Raw genomic sequence first — 16761 nt, 5'->3', positions numbered from 1 at the left:
CCGCCCACCCCGCAGCCCGCCCCGTCTATTTATGTCTCCGCTTTGTACCATAACCGAACCCACGAAGGACGCTGCGCCCGTGCAGACGAGTATTTAATGTTAACAAGAAAGAGGACCCCGAGCCAGGAGGCCCAGAGTCTCCCAGGCTGCGCTCTGCCTTGCCCTAAATCCCCATTCCATCCCCGCCCCCTCTCCCTTCCAGAGGGTACTCACCGAGCTTCAGCTGTTTTGGAGCTGTCGAGTTGTGGGAGGAAGGCCGTGGGCCTCTACTTCTCTGGCTGTCTCCCTTCGCCTCACCAGAAATAGAGGAAGGCAGCGGAGAGCCCAATCTTTCCAACCAAAGTAGGGTTGGTGGGGGGATGTCCCAAATGACCCTATCCTTGCCTCATCCTATGCCCAAGATGGTAGAAGACCCTTCTTAGGGGTGTGGCTTGGGCACAGGATCTGGTGAGTTTGTACTTTCCTTCCAGTTTCTCCTTTTCCCTCTCCCTCTTGCATTCCATAGGCAAGATTTTCCAGTTACGATGATTTTTGTGCATATTTTTAAAGTCGTGTTAATAATATTGATGATAATTATTGGGGACCTGGCAGCTTGATTGGAGTACAGATCTTGCTTAGAACTTTTAGGTTTTCTTTCCTATTTCAACAAAACCTGGAGTTGGTGCAACCCTTAACCCATCCCAACCTGAAAACAATTTCTCTCTGGAGCTGCCTTTGCCCCCACCACCTCCCTTCTATGCTCTCTCTCTCTCTCTCTCTCACTCATGTGGAAATTCAAGGAGGACAAAACTCCAACCCCAGTGCTAAATGTGGCTCATCTTTCCTCTTTCTCTCTCCTGGTGAGGTTGGGGATTAGGCCAGGCTTAGAAACAGAACATTTTTTTTTTTTAAGAATAAACTTCTCTTTGAAGGGGATGGAGAGTGGGTGCCTCAGTAGAATCTTTCTCTGGTCAGTTCTCCATCAAAACAATAGCTGAAGAGAGAGGATTTACACTTTCATTTTTACTGAGTTTCCTAGGAAAGCTAGAGGAGCTACTCTAGGAGCCTAAAATAACTGGTCCTCAATTATCCAGCTAAATGTAGATGCTGCCTAATATTTCCCCTCTCAAAGGCCAACTTGGTGCTGTGGGGGCCCCTCACCTCCTTCCTTCTTCGCACTGGCGCATTACAAAACAGTGTTCTTTTGAAATGTCCATCAGAAATAGGCTCTTTTTTAAATGTTGTGTATCTGTATATAGTATTGTGATGTCTGAATGACAATGTACTGAATGCAAACAGAAAAATCCCACAAACCTGTTTTTAAAATAAAATATCTTTTTTTTTTTGGCTTGATTTCATTGCTCAGATTTCCTTCTGACGTCCCTTCTGTCCACTGGCTTCTCAGAGCCATCTAATGATGTCTAATGACTGAGCCAGAATGGGCAGGGGAAAGAGTATAGATTCACCCCATCTGGGTAGATCTCCAAGCTGTATTTTGCTTTACTTAGGATTTGAACTATTTGTACTATTCAAGCAAGAGAAAACTTCCCATGCTGACACCAAACTTAGGGGAGGAAAAAACATGTTTGGTAACTTAAAAGGCATGGAAGTAGTTGGATGAGAAAAGTACATCACTGGCCACTTCCACTAATAGTTGGGGCTTAGGGCTGGGGGTATAGCTCAGAGGTAGAGTGCTTGAGTAGTATGCATGAGGCTCTGGGTTTGATCCTTACCATCACAAAATATATAAAAAATAATAACTGAAATTCAGATCCATTCTGGGTGCTGAGTAGGCAGCATCCCAATGGGAGCTGAGTGGGCTTATGGTAGCAGCTGCAGGGATGGAAAGCTAAACTTTGGCTCCGTCCGGGGGTCCTACTGCCATCAGAGGGTCCCAAATTCCTCCAGCCAGCTTGGGGCTGGAGTTGAGGCTGGAATAAGATGGGCACAGTCTGCCAAGGAAGCTTAGGATCCAGCTGCCCTGAGTGCAGTATTTTCTTCTGTCAACCTATGAGGAGAGGTCAGAACACTAAGATCCCTTGGGCCCCCAGTTACCCAAGCCAGCACTGCTTTTACTCTCTAGCATTTCTGGGAACCCCAGTCTTCCAGGCAATCAGGAGCCTGTGTAGATGCTGCCACTAATTTGTTTTCCTTGTCGCGTCTGTGCCTATCTCCCTATCTGGCAGAGTTAATGAGATCGTTAAGTTGTCAGGTTAAGAGACTTTTAAAAAGCAATATAGCCTAAAACAATGTTATCTCAGATTAAATCTTTACTGCAGCAATTTTTATTTATATATAATATTTTTCCTCTCCTGAGACATAGAAAGACTGGAGGCATCAGGTTGGAAATCAGAGTTCTCCATTTTCCTTTTGCCTGATGGGGCTGTAGCTTTTAAATTTTCATTTAAATAGTTTTTCTGGGAGTGAAGCACAAGTTCACACATGCTCATGTGTGCACCTGCGCGTGCACGCACACACACATACACATACACATACACAGCCTGAGACAAAGAGCCTGAAGAGTTTATTCTTTGCAGAGGCTCTACAAGAGATGTGGCTGCCACTTCTGTTCCACTGGTCTCAACACAGGGTTGACTACCAGAGAACCACATACTAGGTAGTAGAGAGGTAATAGATGAATCTCCTAAGAATAAAATTCTTTTTTTGCTGGGTGCAATGCCTTACACTTGTAATCCCAGCAGCTCAGGAGGCTGTGGTAGGAGGATCACAGGTTCGAAGCCAGCCTCAGCAACTTCGAAGGACTGTAAGCGAGACCCTGTCTCAAAATTTTAAAAATAAATGAATAAAAAGGGCTGGGGATGTGGCTCCATGGTTAAGCACCCATGAGTTCAATCCTCAGTACCAAAAAAAAAAATTAATTTTAAATTCCATCTCTCCTTATTCTCCACATCTAGTATACCAACTCTTCTCCAAAAACCTCTGAATGTCTTCTGAGATAGAGAGTTGAAGTTTGAATATGTGTGAGTTTGATTAGAGAAAGGAACAAAGTGGAGAGAATCCTGGGACTATTGAAGCCCAGTCCTCTTGACTGTTAGGGGTAGTCCTGTGACATTGTAATAGATGCAAGTGAAGTTGGGGACTCAGGGAGTAAAGAGAAGTCTAGAGTTCTCTGAGGACTGAGGGATCCTTCTATTTCTGCACACAAACCCATACTTAACCAAATGATCAAGTTTTAGGCATAGTAGTGCGCCTGAAGTCCCAACTATTTGGAGACTGAGGCCAGAGGATTGCTTGAGTCCAGAAGTTCTGGCCAGCCTGGCCAACACAGCAAAGCCCTTCTTAAAAAAAAGAAAGAAAGAAAGAAAGAAAGAAAGAAAGAAAGAAAGAAAGAAAGAAAGACAGACAAGACAGACAAACAGGGACTGGGGATATAGCTCAGTTGGTAGAGTGCTTGCCTTACATGTACAAGGCACTGGGTTCAATCCCCAGCACTGACAAAAAAAAAAAAAAAAGAAAAGAAAAGAAAAAAAGAAAGAAAGAAAAGAAAGAAGTAAACAAAGAAAGAAAAGAAAAGGGTGGGGTGGGGAGTAGGGAGAAAAAAAGAAAGAAATCGAGTCTTCCATGCTGAGAGATGCTTTCAAAGACCCCAGAAGTGGGTGATTGAAGGTGCACTAGGACATTGGCAAGGGAAGCAAGGACTGTGTTTTCTCTGAAAGCTTGTGAGCCCCAGCATGTTTAGAATCCTCCCAAATACTTGATGAAATATATCTACACTGATTTTGGAGGCTTATCATGCCCAAATTAATTCTGGATGTATATCTCACATAACAGTAAGTAAATATTGTGTGTGTGTGTGGGGGGGGGGTTCTGGGGAAGCAAAGTTGGGAAATGGATATTCTTTCCCAATTATATTGGTCCCTTTTCTTCATCCAAGAGTTGTCACTGGTGACTGTGTGAGATATTCCTTGAAGGGATGTGTATGTGTGTGTGTGTGTGTGTGTGTGTGTGTGTGTGTAGAGCCTTTGAGCAGTTGAGAATGTCCTGGCTGCTTGTATGGAAGTGTAGAAATGAAAGTGTTGTCAGTTGGCACACTTACCCCAAGGTGTAGAGTGCATTTTCTCCTTTTTATTTATACCTACAATAAAAATCTTTTGGCTAGGCATGATGGCACAAACCTGTAATCCCAGTGACTTTGGAGGCTGGGGCAGGAAGATCACAAGTTTGTGCTCAGCTTCAGCAATGGAAAAAGGCCTTAAGAAACTTAATGAGACCCTATCTCAAAAAGTTAAAAAGAGCTGGGACATAGCTCAATAGTAAAGCACCCTGGGGTTCAATCCTCAGTACCTTCCCCACCAAAAGTCTTTCTTTCCAAGGCCAGTCTCCTACTGTTGGTGTTAGAATTAGGCTGGCTGCAAGTGAAGGCAAATAGGAGGGTACAAGAGGTTAGTCTGAAGGGCTGTATCCTTCTGATAGCCTGATGCCACTCCCCACTTGCCCTAGGCCAAGAAGTGTGCCTAGTGAGCTGGGGCTTCACAGGACTCACCCTATGGAGGTCATTCTCCTAAGCTGCCAAGGATGGTTCAGCTAGATCCTTTTTTGATTGGAGAAAAAACCCTTCCTCACTCAGCTTTTCAAGATAGGCCTTTCTTCGGTCAGTAGTCCCAGAGTCAGGAACCCACCTGAGGAAGCAAGGCCAGCAATTCTCTCAGCAGATCCCTTCATGGCTGTCTGCTCTTGAGACCATCTTCTCTTGAGATTGATTCACAGGCGGCTGGGTCAGCAGTGGGGAGAGAGGTGAGCACTCATTGTGGGTGCAAAGCCGACATCTCTCTAAAAAGTCCCTCCTGTTCCAGCTGGGGTCCCTGCAATTGACCTCTTTGTAGCTCCATCCTGTTTCAAAGAGAATTTCCCACCAGGATCCTCCTGAGTCAGTCTTAGGTGGTATTGGAGCCCACCCTTAACAAAACTTCTAAGTGCCGGTTCTCGCAGATGTGTATCTAGACATTCGTTGGTTGGTGCAGGATTGAGGGGCCCTGAGGAGCGAGGGGCTTCTGGGAGAAGGAGGAGGGGGCTAGACTCTTTTAGCAACCAACCAGGCTCTTCCTCTTTTAGCCTTGACCATGACTAGGTCTTTCTGACCTTGACATCACAGGGAGCACAGGGGAAGGGGGGGAGGATGGAAAAGGCCTTGATCTTCCGGTGGCCAAAGAAGGGGAGGGATGCTTCACCATCCCCCTTCGCGCCGGAGCCCGCCGCCTCTGTTTACACACAGAGGAGGTGTCGTCTCCAGTCTAGACAGGGGCGCTAATAACGCCCATAAAAGGCGGCTTCTCCAGAGATGCTCTGGCAACTCAGCTCCCGCGCGCCTGCCGCTGGCCGCTCCCTTCGCCTCTCCCGCCCCGCCCCTTGGATACCTCGGCTGGGCCTGCGGGCGGCCTTGGGGAGGGGGGATGCGGAAGGTTTCTAGAGGCTGAGAACTCCTGTCCCTCACCCTTCTAAGCCTCTTCAGTCTCCAAAGGTAAGTGAACCCCTGTTCTCCAAGCTCAGCCAGCTTTGAGGTTGTCAGCTTGTTGTCCCACCCCCATCAGCTTCCTGGGTTGGTTGCTCCAACCTCAATCCTTGGCCCCCCTTCGCCCAGGACTGGGGTCCTGGGTTTGGGAAGCAGCTGGGTAGCTGTGTTGAGCAGACCCCAAGCAGATCTCAAGCCTTCTTCAGAGCTGGACCAAGCCAGTGGATGTGGTCAGAGTCAGCCTGCAGGGCTGAAGGTCCAGGGCACTTGGGGTAGTCATCACCATCCCCCCTACCCAGCTTGGAGGTGGATGCAGACCTGGACTGGGCTGCATTACTGGCGGCTGTGGGTGTGGCATTTGATGATTTTTTTTTTTTTTCAACTTGGTCCCTACTCCTTCTCTGACATTCAGTAATTCTAGGCGGAGGAGATCCTCTGCTGGCGGAGGCGGAAAATGTCAGAGCTACGGTTCTATTTAACTGTTAGCGCGCCACCGAAAGGACAGAAAAATGAGGGAAGATGGCTCATTTGGAAATGCTCAGGTTGAGGTGTGTGTGAAGAAATGGTCTCCCAGATGTCTCTCTCCCCTTACCCCTTTCCCATTTTCTGAGTGGCAATTCGACTGGGGTCTTTTGGCAGGAGGGAGCCCAGAGGAGCCAGGATTGGAGGAGTCTGAACCTGAATGCCTGTCTGGGCTCCTTCACCCAAGGTTCATCCAAGCCCCTCTCCTCCAGGCTGCAGATCCCTAGAAAGCAGCACTGAAGAAAGGATCTTCCGATTTGATCTAGGTCCTGGACACTCACAGGGAGGGCTAGGAGCCAGGTGGGCTCCAATACTAGAGAAGCCAGTGAAATGAGGAAAGAGGAGAACAAATCTACTACTCCTACCCCCACCCCTGTCTGAACTTGACAAAGTTCCAGTCCCAAACCCCAGCCATACCAAAATGGAGAGATGTAGAGAACCACCGAAAAGGAGTTGGGCGGGGTTCAGGCCCTCCCCAACCACCTCTCTTCTTCTCCCCTCCCCTATCCTTCAAATCTCTTGCTTGCATCCCTACAGGGGTCCAGGCCCTGACTCATTTGCATACATGGCAGAACCGCTTTCTGCAAACTAGACAGTGACCTTGAACTGGGCCTCTCCGGCCTCTCACCCACCAGGGAGAAGGCAGCACTGTGCTGAATATTTCCCGACCTCGTTGGCAGGAGGGCCTGAGCGCAGCTGCCTCTTAAACTGATTCCGGAGGCATAAGCTTCCTACAGCCGCTTTGCCCAAGTCACCAAAGACGGTTTAAATTTTATCATTAACTCCTGTCCCCGATCTTAGTCACAGTAGAGACCATGAGGATGCGGGAGGGATAGGAAAAAAGACAAAGTGTGGAAGAGATGGAGGGGCATCCAGCTGGTGGATGCGCTGAAAGACGCCGGCTGCCTAGGGTCTTCAAGGAAAGCCTTGGACTGTATCCTTGCCTTCAGCTTTAATTAACCCCCTTAATGAGCGGGGCATGGTTGAGCCTGGCCAGCTGCAGCGACAGCCAGTGGCCTAGGGACCAGCAGGCAAGCCACCCCTTCTAGCACCGTGATTTGATGAATGTGCAGGAGAGTTGAGACGCACCAATTGCTCCGCTGTTGACTAGCCATAGTTTTGCGTGTGAGTAGTGGAGTGCCGGCGGATTAAACCCGGCTAAACGCAGCTGCCCATCGCTTGGGCTGCAAGTCCCTCCTAATCTCCTCACCTAGCCTCAGCGCGTTCCCAGGGAGCAGGTTTTACCAAGGCTGGACATAAAATTTGAAGCTTCACAACCTAGCCTCCCGCCGGCCCCGGGGATCCAGTTTGGGAGCCGCGTTTTGTTTGTCTGAGGCCGGTGAAGGAAGGGGCGTCTAAGTTGCGTCGGTGGAGGGGTTACTTAGAGGCAAACAGAGCCACTGTGGTTCGCTATGGATACTTAGATTGCTTGAGTCCTCTGCAAGGTCCTGAAAATCCCTAGGTTGGTTCACCGTGGACTTGAGGGAGCAGAACCCTGAGGATTCGAATTTTACTGAGGACTCTCGGCAGCTCTTCCTGAGAGAAACCAATATCCGGTTCCACAGAAGGAAGCGGGTTGGTGCGTGCGTCGGTGCCCAGAGTCTGAAACCTGCAGAAAACAGCCTGCTTTGATGGAGCCGAATAGGGGCTGGGAGAAATGCAATTGTGGAAGGAAACCCTTACCCAACCCTTTCCCCAGCATTGCATCTGCCGCCCAGTGGCCGATGCTTCCAGCGTTCAGTGGTCTGGCCCAGGAGGGCAGCAAGGAGAGCTCCTAGCCTGAGATTTTTTCGAGCTGGGGAGGGACGAGAGAGGCCGAGACCTTCGTCCTGGAGTCCTTTTTCTAGGAGATCAGAGTCATCTGGAAAGGGAAAAGAGAGTGGGGAGAAGACTCTATCCCATAAAGGCTAGTGATTATTCGGCTAAGCCAGCTCGGCATCCTTCACACCAACAATAGCCGCTGCGCGCCGCCGAGGCCTGGGGAGCCTGGGCGGAGACTTCGCTGCCAGCGTAGTGTTCTGATTGAAATCAGCAATATTAAAGTCACACCCTGTTTATCTTTATGACCAAAGTAACCCCCAAATAAAAATTATAAAAATTAAAATTTCAACAGCGCTCATTAATGCATCTTGAAGACGGGAAATGAGATGTTGGAAATGCAGTGATACGGAATTTGCAGCTGAGGGATGCTCCTCTCTGCAGCTTCGAGGCCCCTTAATCAATTAGGCACAAAAAGACCAATCCAGTCCGAATGTCCTGCACATTCTTTAGCGCCTCTAGATCTGACTGTAGGTTGACTGCACAGAGGGGCATCCCACCGCTAGACTTCGGTTCGGGCAAGTGGGCCTGGCGCAGGACCGGCTTCCGGGCGGGAGGGGCCGGTCGAGCGGCCTGGCTGGCCGGGGCGGGGAAGCGGAACCCGCCAAGCTGGGCAAGAGGAGGGCGTCGAGCTACCGGCTGCGAGCTGCTAGGGCGACGCCCGCGGGGACACATTTCTGTCGGAGTGAGCAGCTATAGTTTGGGATATGAAATCATTCAGGGAGCGGTGGAATTCGAAGAATCTGTGTTTTCTTCTGCCGCGTCCTGCAGAGGAGAGAGGGGAGGGAGAGAGAAAAAGAGGGAAATGAGACTCTCCTCCACTTCAGTGTCCTTTGTAGCTCTGGATAATTCTCAGATACTTAACTTTTACCTACATGGATTTCTTTCTCTCTTATTTTCGGACTGTCTCGGTCCCTCTGGCTTTCCGTAAATTTCCAGCGGATTATTTGTATTTGTACATTTGCTGAACTATTTATCTAACCTTGTACTACTTAAGCCTGTGCCTTGGATCAAAGTTCGAAATAATCACATAGATATCTGAGTGTTTTCTCAACTGTGGCCCCAATAAGATAATCTGATTGGGGGGGGGCATATTTTTCTTGTCTTTTAAATCCATTTGACTGTGCTCTGTGCATCTAGTTGAGAATCCAATTATGTTTTTGCTGATGTTGATTATCTCACCACCCATCAGCTTTGGGTTCTCAGACTTCTCAGGAGAAGCTTCCGAGGCTTGCACAATAAATAAAAATTGAAAACCCCAACAAGATAATTTTCCAGGTTTCTTTCCCTCACTCCCAGCCCACCTCAGGAGGCAACCTAAAGCTGGCCTCTGTGTGCTGCTGTCTGATGGTCCCAGCGGCAAGTCCGCGGTTGTGTGTGGGTATCTCCTTTGCAGTGGAAGTCAGGCATCTCTCTGGCCGGCCAAGCCTTGGTAGGGGCACACAGACTCCTGCTAAAAAGACTTCAGGAGATTCCCAGAAGACCCTCCATCCCCAGAAGTTGCAGTGGAATAGTAGTCCAAAGCCCCCAGCAGGCAGGCAGCTCCTTTTTTGCTTCCTCTGGTTTCCTTTTGCATCCTTCCTTTAATGGTGAGTGGAGGTGTGAGGCTGGGGTGGCTCTTGGTCTGGGGAAAAGAACTGGCATTACCAATTCTCCGCAGCCCTTCTTGATGAGAGGACCCCAAATATCTCCAAATTCCTAAGAAAGAGCTGATGAAGATGAGCATAGCAGCAGCAGCAGAGCTGGGAGAGATAGCTGCAGGGAAACCTGTCCTTACCCCCACTTCGCCTCTACTGTAAATAAACCCCGAGCCAAAGGGCTCATCCGTCTCCTTAAACAGCCAGTAAACTTTATATGACACAATATCTAATAGTAATTTATTGGGGAGATATTGTAAATTCCAACGGTTTTAGTTAATAAAGGAGCTAATTAAAGAGGGACAGGCTGTACTCGTCCAGCTGTTGGGGATAAGATAATACATATGGGGGGAGGCGTTGCAGGGTGCAGGGGTGTGTATGTGCCGGTATTTTTGGTGTAGCTTTTTCCCTCTTGCCCCCGTATCCAGCGATCGCTTCACTCTCTGCCCCAGGTTTTATATGATTTTTTTAAAAAAACAGAATCCAGCGAATAAACCTGCCCCCACCTTTCGTCCCGCACCGCCCCCCCCCCCGCCACCTCCGCTCGCGATTGGGGAAGGGGGAAGTTGGAGTTGGTACCGGGTGGGGGGGGGGGGAATCGGCTGTCCCCACCCCTCCCCCTGGCGGCGGCGCCCACGTGAGCAGAGCGGCCAATGGGTGACTGGTGCAGGTTTAACTATGTTTAATGTCAGATAGCAATAAAGTAGAAGCTGCCGGTCGGGCCCCGCGGAAATGGGCGAGCATAATCTCCTGAATCCTGGGTTTGTGGGGCCGCTGGTGAACATCCACACAGGAGACACCTTCTACTTCCCCAACTTCCGCGCGTCCGGGGCGCAACTCCCCGGGCTGCCTTCGCTGTCCTACCCACGCCGCGACAACGTGTGCTCGCTGCCCTGGCCGTCGGCTGAGCCGTGCAATGGCTACCCGCAGCCCTATCTCGGCAGCCCAGTGTCGCTCAACCCGCCCTTCGGGCGCACGTGCGAGCTGGCTCGTGTGGAGGACAGCAAGGGTTATTACCGCGAGCCGTGCGCGGAGGGCGGCGGCGGGAGTCTGAAGCGTGAGGAGCGCGGGCGCGACCCGGGACCCGGGCCCGGGGCAGCTCTGCTGCCGCTGGAGCCGTCGGGGCCCCCTGCACTGGGCTTCAAGTACGACTACGCGGCAGGCGGCGGCGGTGGGGACGGCAGTACTGGACCCCCACACGACCCACCCTCGTGTCAGTCGTTGGAATCCGATTCCAGTTCGTCCCTACTCAACGAGGGCAACAAGGGCGCCGGGACAGGCGACCCCGGCAGTTTGGTATCGCCGTTGAACCCCGGCGGCGGGCTCTCAGCCAGCGGTAAGGACCCCGGCCCGCTTCGGAGACTTACTCAGATTTGACATCCTACTAGGGTGGGCAGGGTAGGACTGAGCTAGGGCTGCCTGGGGTGACAGAATGTGTGGTGAGCTAGCACTTCTTTTAAAAAGAAGTGCGGGTGGGGGGAGAGACCTATAAACATGTAAATATCCCCATAAAAGAACTGGTGAGATTTCCTTTTTTGTTGGCTTGCTACTAGAGGGGAACTGGAGCTCCGGAGAAGGAGGATCCTGACTGGGACTTCCCTAGGCCTGGGGTAAGGAGGTGGGAAAGGAGAACCTGGCTCTCCCTCTGCCTTCCCACTGACCCCCGTTATCTACATTTTTTTTTTAAAAGAAACATCAGTGGACACAGGCTGTTCACCACTTGTCCGTGTTTGTTCTAACAGATGAGGACCTAGTGGTGGTGAATGTGGGAGAACCAGGCCAGGCAGGAATAGGAAAGAAGAAATCGGAGAGGTTTGGGGAGAAGTGAGGAATAGGAACATAGAACAGAGATAGGGTTGAGGAGTCAAGGGCAAGGAATGAGAGTGGAAAAAAGAGTGATGAGATGAGGAATTGTTGGGGGTGGGGTCTGGGTAGAGGAGGGTATTGGGATGCGGATGCATAGAGGCAAGAAGGGAAAGGAAGGGTTTAGGGTCCTATGTGGAGCCAAAGTGAAAGGATCTGGGGAAGGGTCGAGGGCACTGGGCTGGTCACCCCTTGATCCTCTAGCCAACCCTGCGGTTCATCTCCACCCAGGCGCGCCCTGGTACCCGATCCACAGCCGCTCACGGAAGAAGCGCAAGCCCTATTCGAAGTTGCAGCTGGCTGAGCTGGAGGGCGAATTTCTGGTCAACGAGTTCATCACACGCCAGCGCCGGAGGGAACTCTCGGACCGCTTGAATCTTAGTGACCAGCAGGTCAAGATCTGGTTTCAAAACCGGAGAATGAAAAAGAAAAGACTTCTGTTGAGGGAGCAAGCGCTCTCCTTCTTTTAGGGGGTCAGGATACCAGCACCAGCCCCAGACTGAGCCTGTACTAAAAGAGAGTAAGAGAGGGCGCTGCCTGGGACGCAGTTCCCGCTTAGATCGCCAGGCTTCTCTGGCAGGCCCTCCCTGGACATCCTCTTGTCTGTTTTGTTCTCGGGTCCCTCCCACAACCCCATCCAGCAGGCCCTGCCAGGTCCCAGAGAGAAGGGAGAGTAAGCTCACAGCTGCCATTGGGTGGCAGAAGCAGGAAAGACTGGGGCACTGCATGGAGTTGGTGTATTTGAGGCAGGAATGGGGGGCTGCACCTAGGCTAAGGATCTGAAGAAACAGCGGCTCAGATGCCCCTTCCTCCACTTCCATTCTGTGGTCTTTAGTCTCTCTTCCTGGAGGAGCAGATGACGGTGGATAGTAGAACCAAGGTGCCCAAACACACAGTTGGTGGGATTAGAACCAGCTGCAAGGAGGGAGCAAGAGGGGAGGATCATTAAAGGGAGTCAGGGTACCTCTGGCAGGACTGGAGGGTGGGGAAAACCAAGGAGGAAGTGCAGTTTAGAAGAAGAGAATGATCAGCAAGGCCCAAAGTTGTTCAGGTCTGGGTTCCCCAGGCCTGGGCATAGTGTGGGCAGAAGTTTCAGGGTTTGGCAGACTGAGCTACAAGCAAGGCTATCATCAGCCTTATGCCCCCTCTAGGACAGGTTTCCAGAACAGTCTCCTGGACCCAGCCCTCTCAGAAGTCCCCTGCCTGCCCTGGCCAACACTGGCTCACAGGTGACCTGCTATCTTGGCCTATGGGGCTGTGGATGGACAGCAGCTAGCCAGAAATTGAGGGCCAATCGGATGCAGCCACAAGATCAGTAGCCACCCCAGGGACCCCCACCTGGCCCTCCAGGAAGTTCAAGAAGCTTCGGAAGGGGCTGGCGAGCACAGCATTGATTGGCGGGGAGAGTTTCTGGCATCCAAGGCAGCAGTGGCTGATTCTCCCTTTCCCGCTGGCGTTCACGGTCATGGCCGAAGAGGCTGGACCGGAGTAATTTACGAGGCGGGAAGAGAATCAGCCCTTAAAGGGGCTACTGGCCGCGGAGGCCCAGCTCAGCCCCTGTTTCCCAGGCTGGCGACAATGAAGGAGGTTACAGTTCCCCACCCAACTCCTTTCTCTCCATTACCGCCCCCCCCATTGCCCTTTGTCTCTGGGTTGCTTTGCCCCCAGGCCAGCGAACCACTGGAATACAAGGACCACAGCAGAGGGAGGGGCACTTCCCTAGAACCCATTGGAGGCCAAAGATTGGCTTCTCCAAGTGGGAAAGCCTTTTATCCATAAATGCCTTCAGGCCCCAGACCCAGTGGAGTAGACCCTGGGCTGACTCTCCAAAGAGGAGCAGTTGAGAAAGAGAGCCCACTAGCCCTCCTGCACTCAGTTTTTACTCCTCTTCCCAAGAGTCTGCCAGCCTCCCATCTGCTGTCCCATCCTATAGAAGCAAAAGAGATGAGAAGCAAAGACTGATTGGAGTTAAGTGCTGCCTGGACAGTATGAAACTGGCCTGCTGGCTTAGAGTGTTTCCCACCAGGGCAAAGTCTTCCCATCCTCTGAGGGTAATCCATAGATCACCAGACGTCCCCAACAACAGCACAGCTTCAAGTCCTTGTAAGGGTTTGTATTGAGGCACAGGCAAACAGTTGAACTCAGCAAACCACTGGGGCCGCTACAAGCCCACTACTGCACTTGCAGGCAGCCTATTAGTGCTCACAGGGTCCTATAGAGAGGAGATACAATCACATGCCTTCATTCCCCACGGGGCACCTGACACCTGACACACTTTCCACCAACCTATACTTGTTTCACCTAGGTACTCCTTCCTAGAGTGCCCCTCCTTTCCAGCTGTCCACTCAATCTCCTGTGCATTGGTCCTGGAAATGAGGCATACCCATACCCAGCCTGGTCAGTGCTGGATTCAAGCTTCAGCACCCTGACTTGACTCTTACAACCTATCAGAGAGACCAGAACACTTCAAAAATAGTGGGGGGCGGGAGGACAAATATGCAATATTTTATTTGCTTCACTTTAAACTTGACTTCCGTGAGTTTCTCTGTCAATCTATGTCCTGTACTATGTGTCTGTTGCTAGTACCTAGTATAGTCCCCATGGATAGTCACCCCTTCCCTACTTCCTTCCCAGCTCTCTGTAGTATATTCTTCTATTCAAACATCTGTCTTTAGCACGTTTCTCCTTTATATGGTCCTTGTACAGAGTTGCTTTGTCATATTAATATTAATAATTAAAATATGGATGTATGACAGTATGATTTTTGGAACAATTTTTAAAATCGGGCCCCCCACATATCGACTCCTCTGTCCACAAAGAATGAGAGCTTCAACTTCCTAACTGTTCTCCACTTTATTTTCTCCAATTCAGGTGAATAATAAAAATCATAAATGTATAATAGATAATAAAGGAAGAACAGTTGAAGAAGCAACAAAAATATATAGTCAACCAAGAAATGTTGATGAACTGCCATCTGTAGTCTCCAGCAATTAATGGCAAAGAGAAAATTAGGGAGCTGTAGACTAGGGGGAGGAGAGAGAGCTCCAAGGAGTCACGGGGACTAAAATAATGTGGACAGCTCAGAAGAAGCAGAAACCAGTTTCAAAAAAGGAGGTCTACATTGCAGGAACTCAATAATAGAAGCTGAGCTGGGACTTGGGGGTGATTTGAGTGCCCCTGAAATGGGGGTTGGTGTTTCGGGAGCTTCAGCTCTGTGGTCCTAATTCTGGAACTTCACTCTGAGAGGACATTGTGTGTTGTAAGATAACTGGGCAGGAAACTAAAGACCCCTTGGAGTGGGTGAAGTAGGCTCCATCCTTGAAGCCAGTATTCGCCGCTGGGCTTTTCCAGAGAGAAGCCCACATCCAGGCCAGTGGCCCAGCAGGATGCAATGTACCCGTGAGCCCTTTCCACCTCCACTATCCCTTCTTGCTCTATGAAATGCCCTCCCTCTTCCTTGACCTTTACTCCTTTTGCTCCCCATAGTGACCCTTTCTAACTCTCTGGCTTCAGCCATAATAAACAGTCTTCCAAATTCCTGTTCCACCCTCCCAGGCTTCTGAAGGAATACCAGGTGCTCCCATTGAACTGACCATAGAGTCAAAGCCTCCTGCCCTGAAATCTTTCTCTCCTTTCCTCATTCCTCAATTAAAGAAACTAGCAAATTTATATCAAATCCCATTCTCCCTTTACTCCTAATTCCCAACTGTCTGGCAGAGCCTATGGGTGCAGGCAGGAAGGAGACTCCAAGCCTTGAGGCCCCAGGGAGTGCAGGAGAGGCTGGGGGTAACCAGCTTCTGGAAGCCAGGAGCTGGGGGAGGGGCCAGTTAACTACCAGAATAAAGAGTAAAGGTGGGGAGATCAGGCAAAGGACTATCTATCCACTGCTTAAGATGTGTCTATACAGGAAAGGCCAACAGTGTAAGAGTTTGTGGCTTTTAAAAAAGAGGAAACTTAGGGAGATCATGAATAACTGTCCCTTAATTTATTCCAAAACCGCTTCCAATCTGAAAGAGAAAGCACCTTCTTGGGTGGCGTCTATGCAGGCCTCCAGTTTCAATAACCGAGGAAGTTGTCAGAGAAGGAAAACACTACAGCCTTCTCCTCAGGACTGAAAAGGAATTCCATGGGTCTCTCATTAAAAGGAGGTCATGGTGGACCCACCACCCCAATATTCAGGTTGAGGCTGAGCTCTGAATCTGAGTGAGGATTGTGTCTGTGCCACAACTATTTGTCTAGTTTAACCCCCCAAATTACAATGGACTCCACTGACTTTAACACAAAGCACCCTGTGTCTAAAACTGGGTCTCAAGGAGCAAGATATTTCTCCTAAATAAGATTTAGGAAGAAAATCATTCTTCTGTTCTGCTTACATATATAAGCGTATATCACCCAAATGAGTTCTGTATTTGGTCCTGATTATCTACGAAGTTGTTCTGCTCCACTCTGATCTGCACAACCAAAGCTGGGTATTTAAAGCCACTATTGAGCGAGCAGGCAGGAGATGGATCCGGCAGTCTGGGTTCTGTGGATGCTAATGCAACCGGAAACCCAGAGCGATCGATGGCTCAGACCCAGAGCAGAGCTGGGACCAGGGGCCCAGATCCGCAAACAAAACAAACTCTTGGGACCTTGGGTTCCGGCCAGCTCGGACCACGACTCTCCTGCGCCCAGCCCTCCCTCCCCTTTATATCCAAGAAAGCGGGGCCGGTTTTTAGGCTCCAGGCCACACGAGAAACGCACCCTGGAGCCTCCAAACCTCTCTGCGCAGTGGGCATTTGGAGGTGCAGAAGGTTTTGGTGTAATCCAGCGCGAGGTGAACAGAAGGTCCGGTATCCCGCAGCCCACAGGCCTGGTCTTAAGCCTGAGCGGCCGCTTTTCTGTATCTGCCTCCATGGAGACAGAGTTGCCGATTTTCCGCGGATGGGCCCCGCGGCTCACGCCCGCAGCCACAAGACTCCCCAGTCTCTCCCGCCGCCGCTCACCGCTGCAGGCTCGCGCAGTGCTCGCTGCTGTTGCTCTAGGGGAGGCCCCAAGACAAAGGCGGGTCGGCTGCTGCCGGAGGACTCGGGCGCCTGGGCCACTCCCCAACTCACGCCTCAGCGCCCCGGCCCAGTGGAGAGGGCTCTGAGACCCGGATCGGTCCGGATCCCGCCGACTGGTCCATTTCAGGGGCCCAGGAAGAGGCAACTCAGCGCGCCCAAAGCCTCGGCTGATCCGGCTGATCCGAGTAGCTCGCCGCCCAACAGCGCCAGAGGCTCTGGTCGCTTTCCGAGGGCAGTCGGGCCCCGCGAAGGACGGGATGACCCCTGCTGGCCGGAGCAGTGGAGACTGTCTCTCCTGGACCGCGTCCCACCCAGTTCCTCTTCCCTGAGCACCCTGGGCCTGAGGGCACACACCATGAGTTTGTGGGAAGCCTTGAAAAGCAGATGGAGTTTGAGGCTCTGTCTGAGCTACTGGAACCAGACATTT

General features: G+C 50.9%; 1 protein-coding gene and 1 long non-coding RNA gene across 2 annotated transcripts; one reads left to right on the top strand and one right to left on the bottom strand.

Annotated features, from left to right (window-relative positions):
• Positions 1-8008: 8008 nt before the first annotated feature.
• LOC113189720 (uncharacterized) lies at positions 8009-16557 on the bottom strand. Its single transcript, XR_013343653.1, has 2 exons — positions 16033-16557; positions 8009-8554 (listed from the first exon to the last, which is right to left on the bottom strand). It is a non-coding gene; the product is annotated as an uncharacterized LOC113189720 (long non-coding RNA).
• Positions 10159-11759, top strand: Hoxc12 (homeobox C12). The gene is made up of 2 exons (XM_026398809.2): positions 10159-10762; positions 11521-11759. Exons 1-2 carry the CDS (start codon positions 10159-10161, stop codon positions 11757-11759), a joined length of 843 nt encoding a protein of 280 aa, XP_026254594.1.
• Positions 16558-16761: the final 204 nt, after the last annotated feature.

This window comes from Urocitellus parryii, chromosome 5, assembly GCF_045843805.1.
Source record: "Urocitellus parryii isolate mUroPar1 chromosome 5, mUroPar1.hap1, whole genome shotgun sequence".
Taxonomy (NCBI): domain Eukaryota; kingdom Metazoa; phylum Chordata; class Mammalia; order Rodentia; family Sciuridae; genus Urocitellus; species Urocitellus parryii.
Note: the sequence above shows the minus strand (reverse complement) of the source record. Positions and strands in the feature narration are given on the sequence as shown.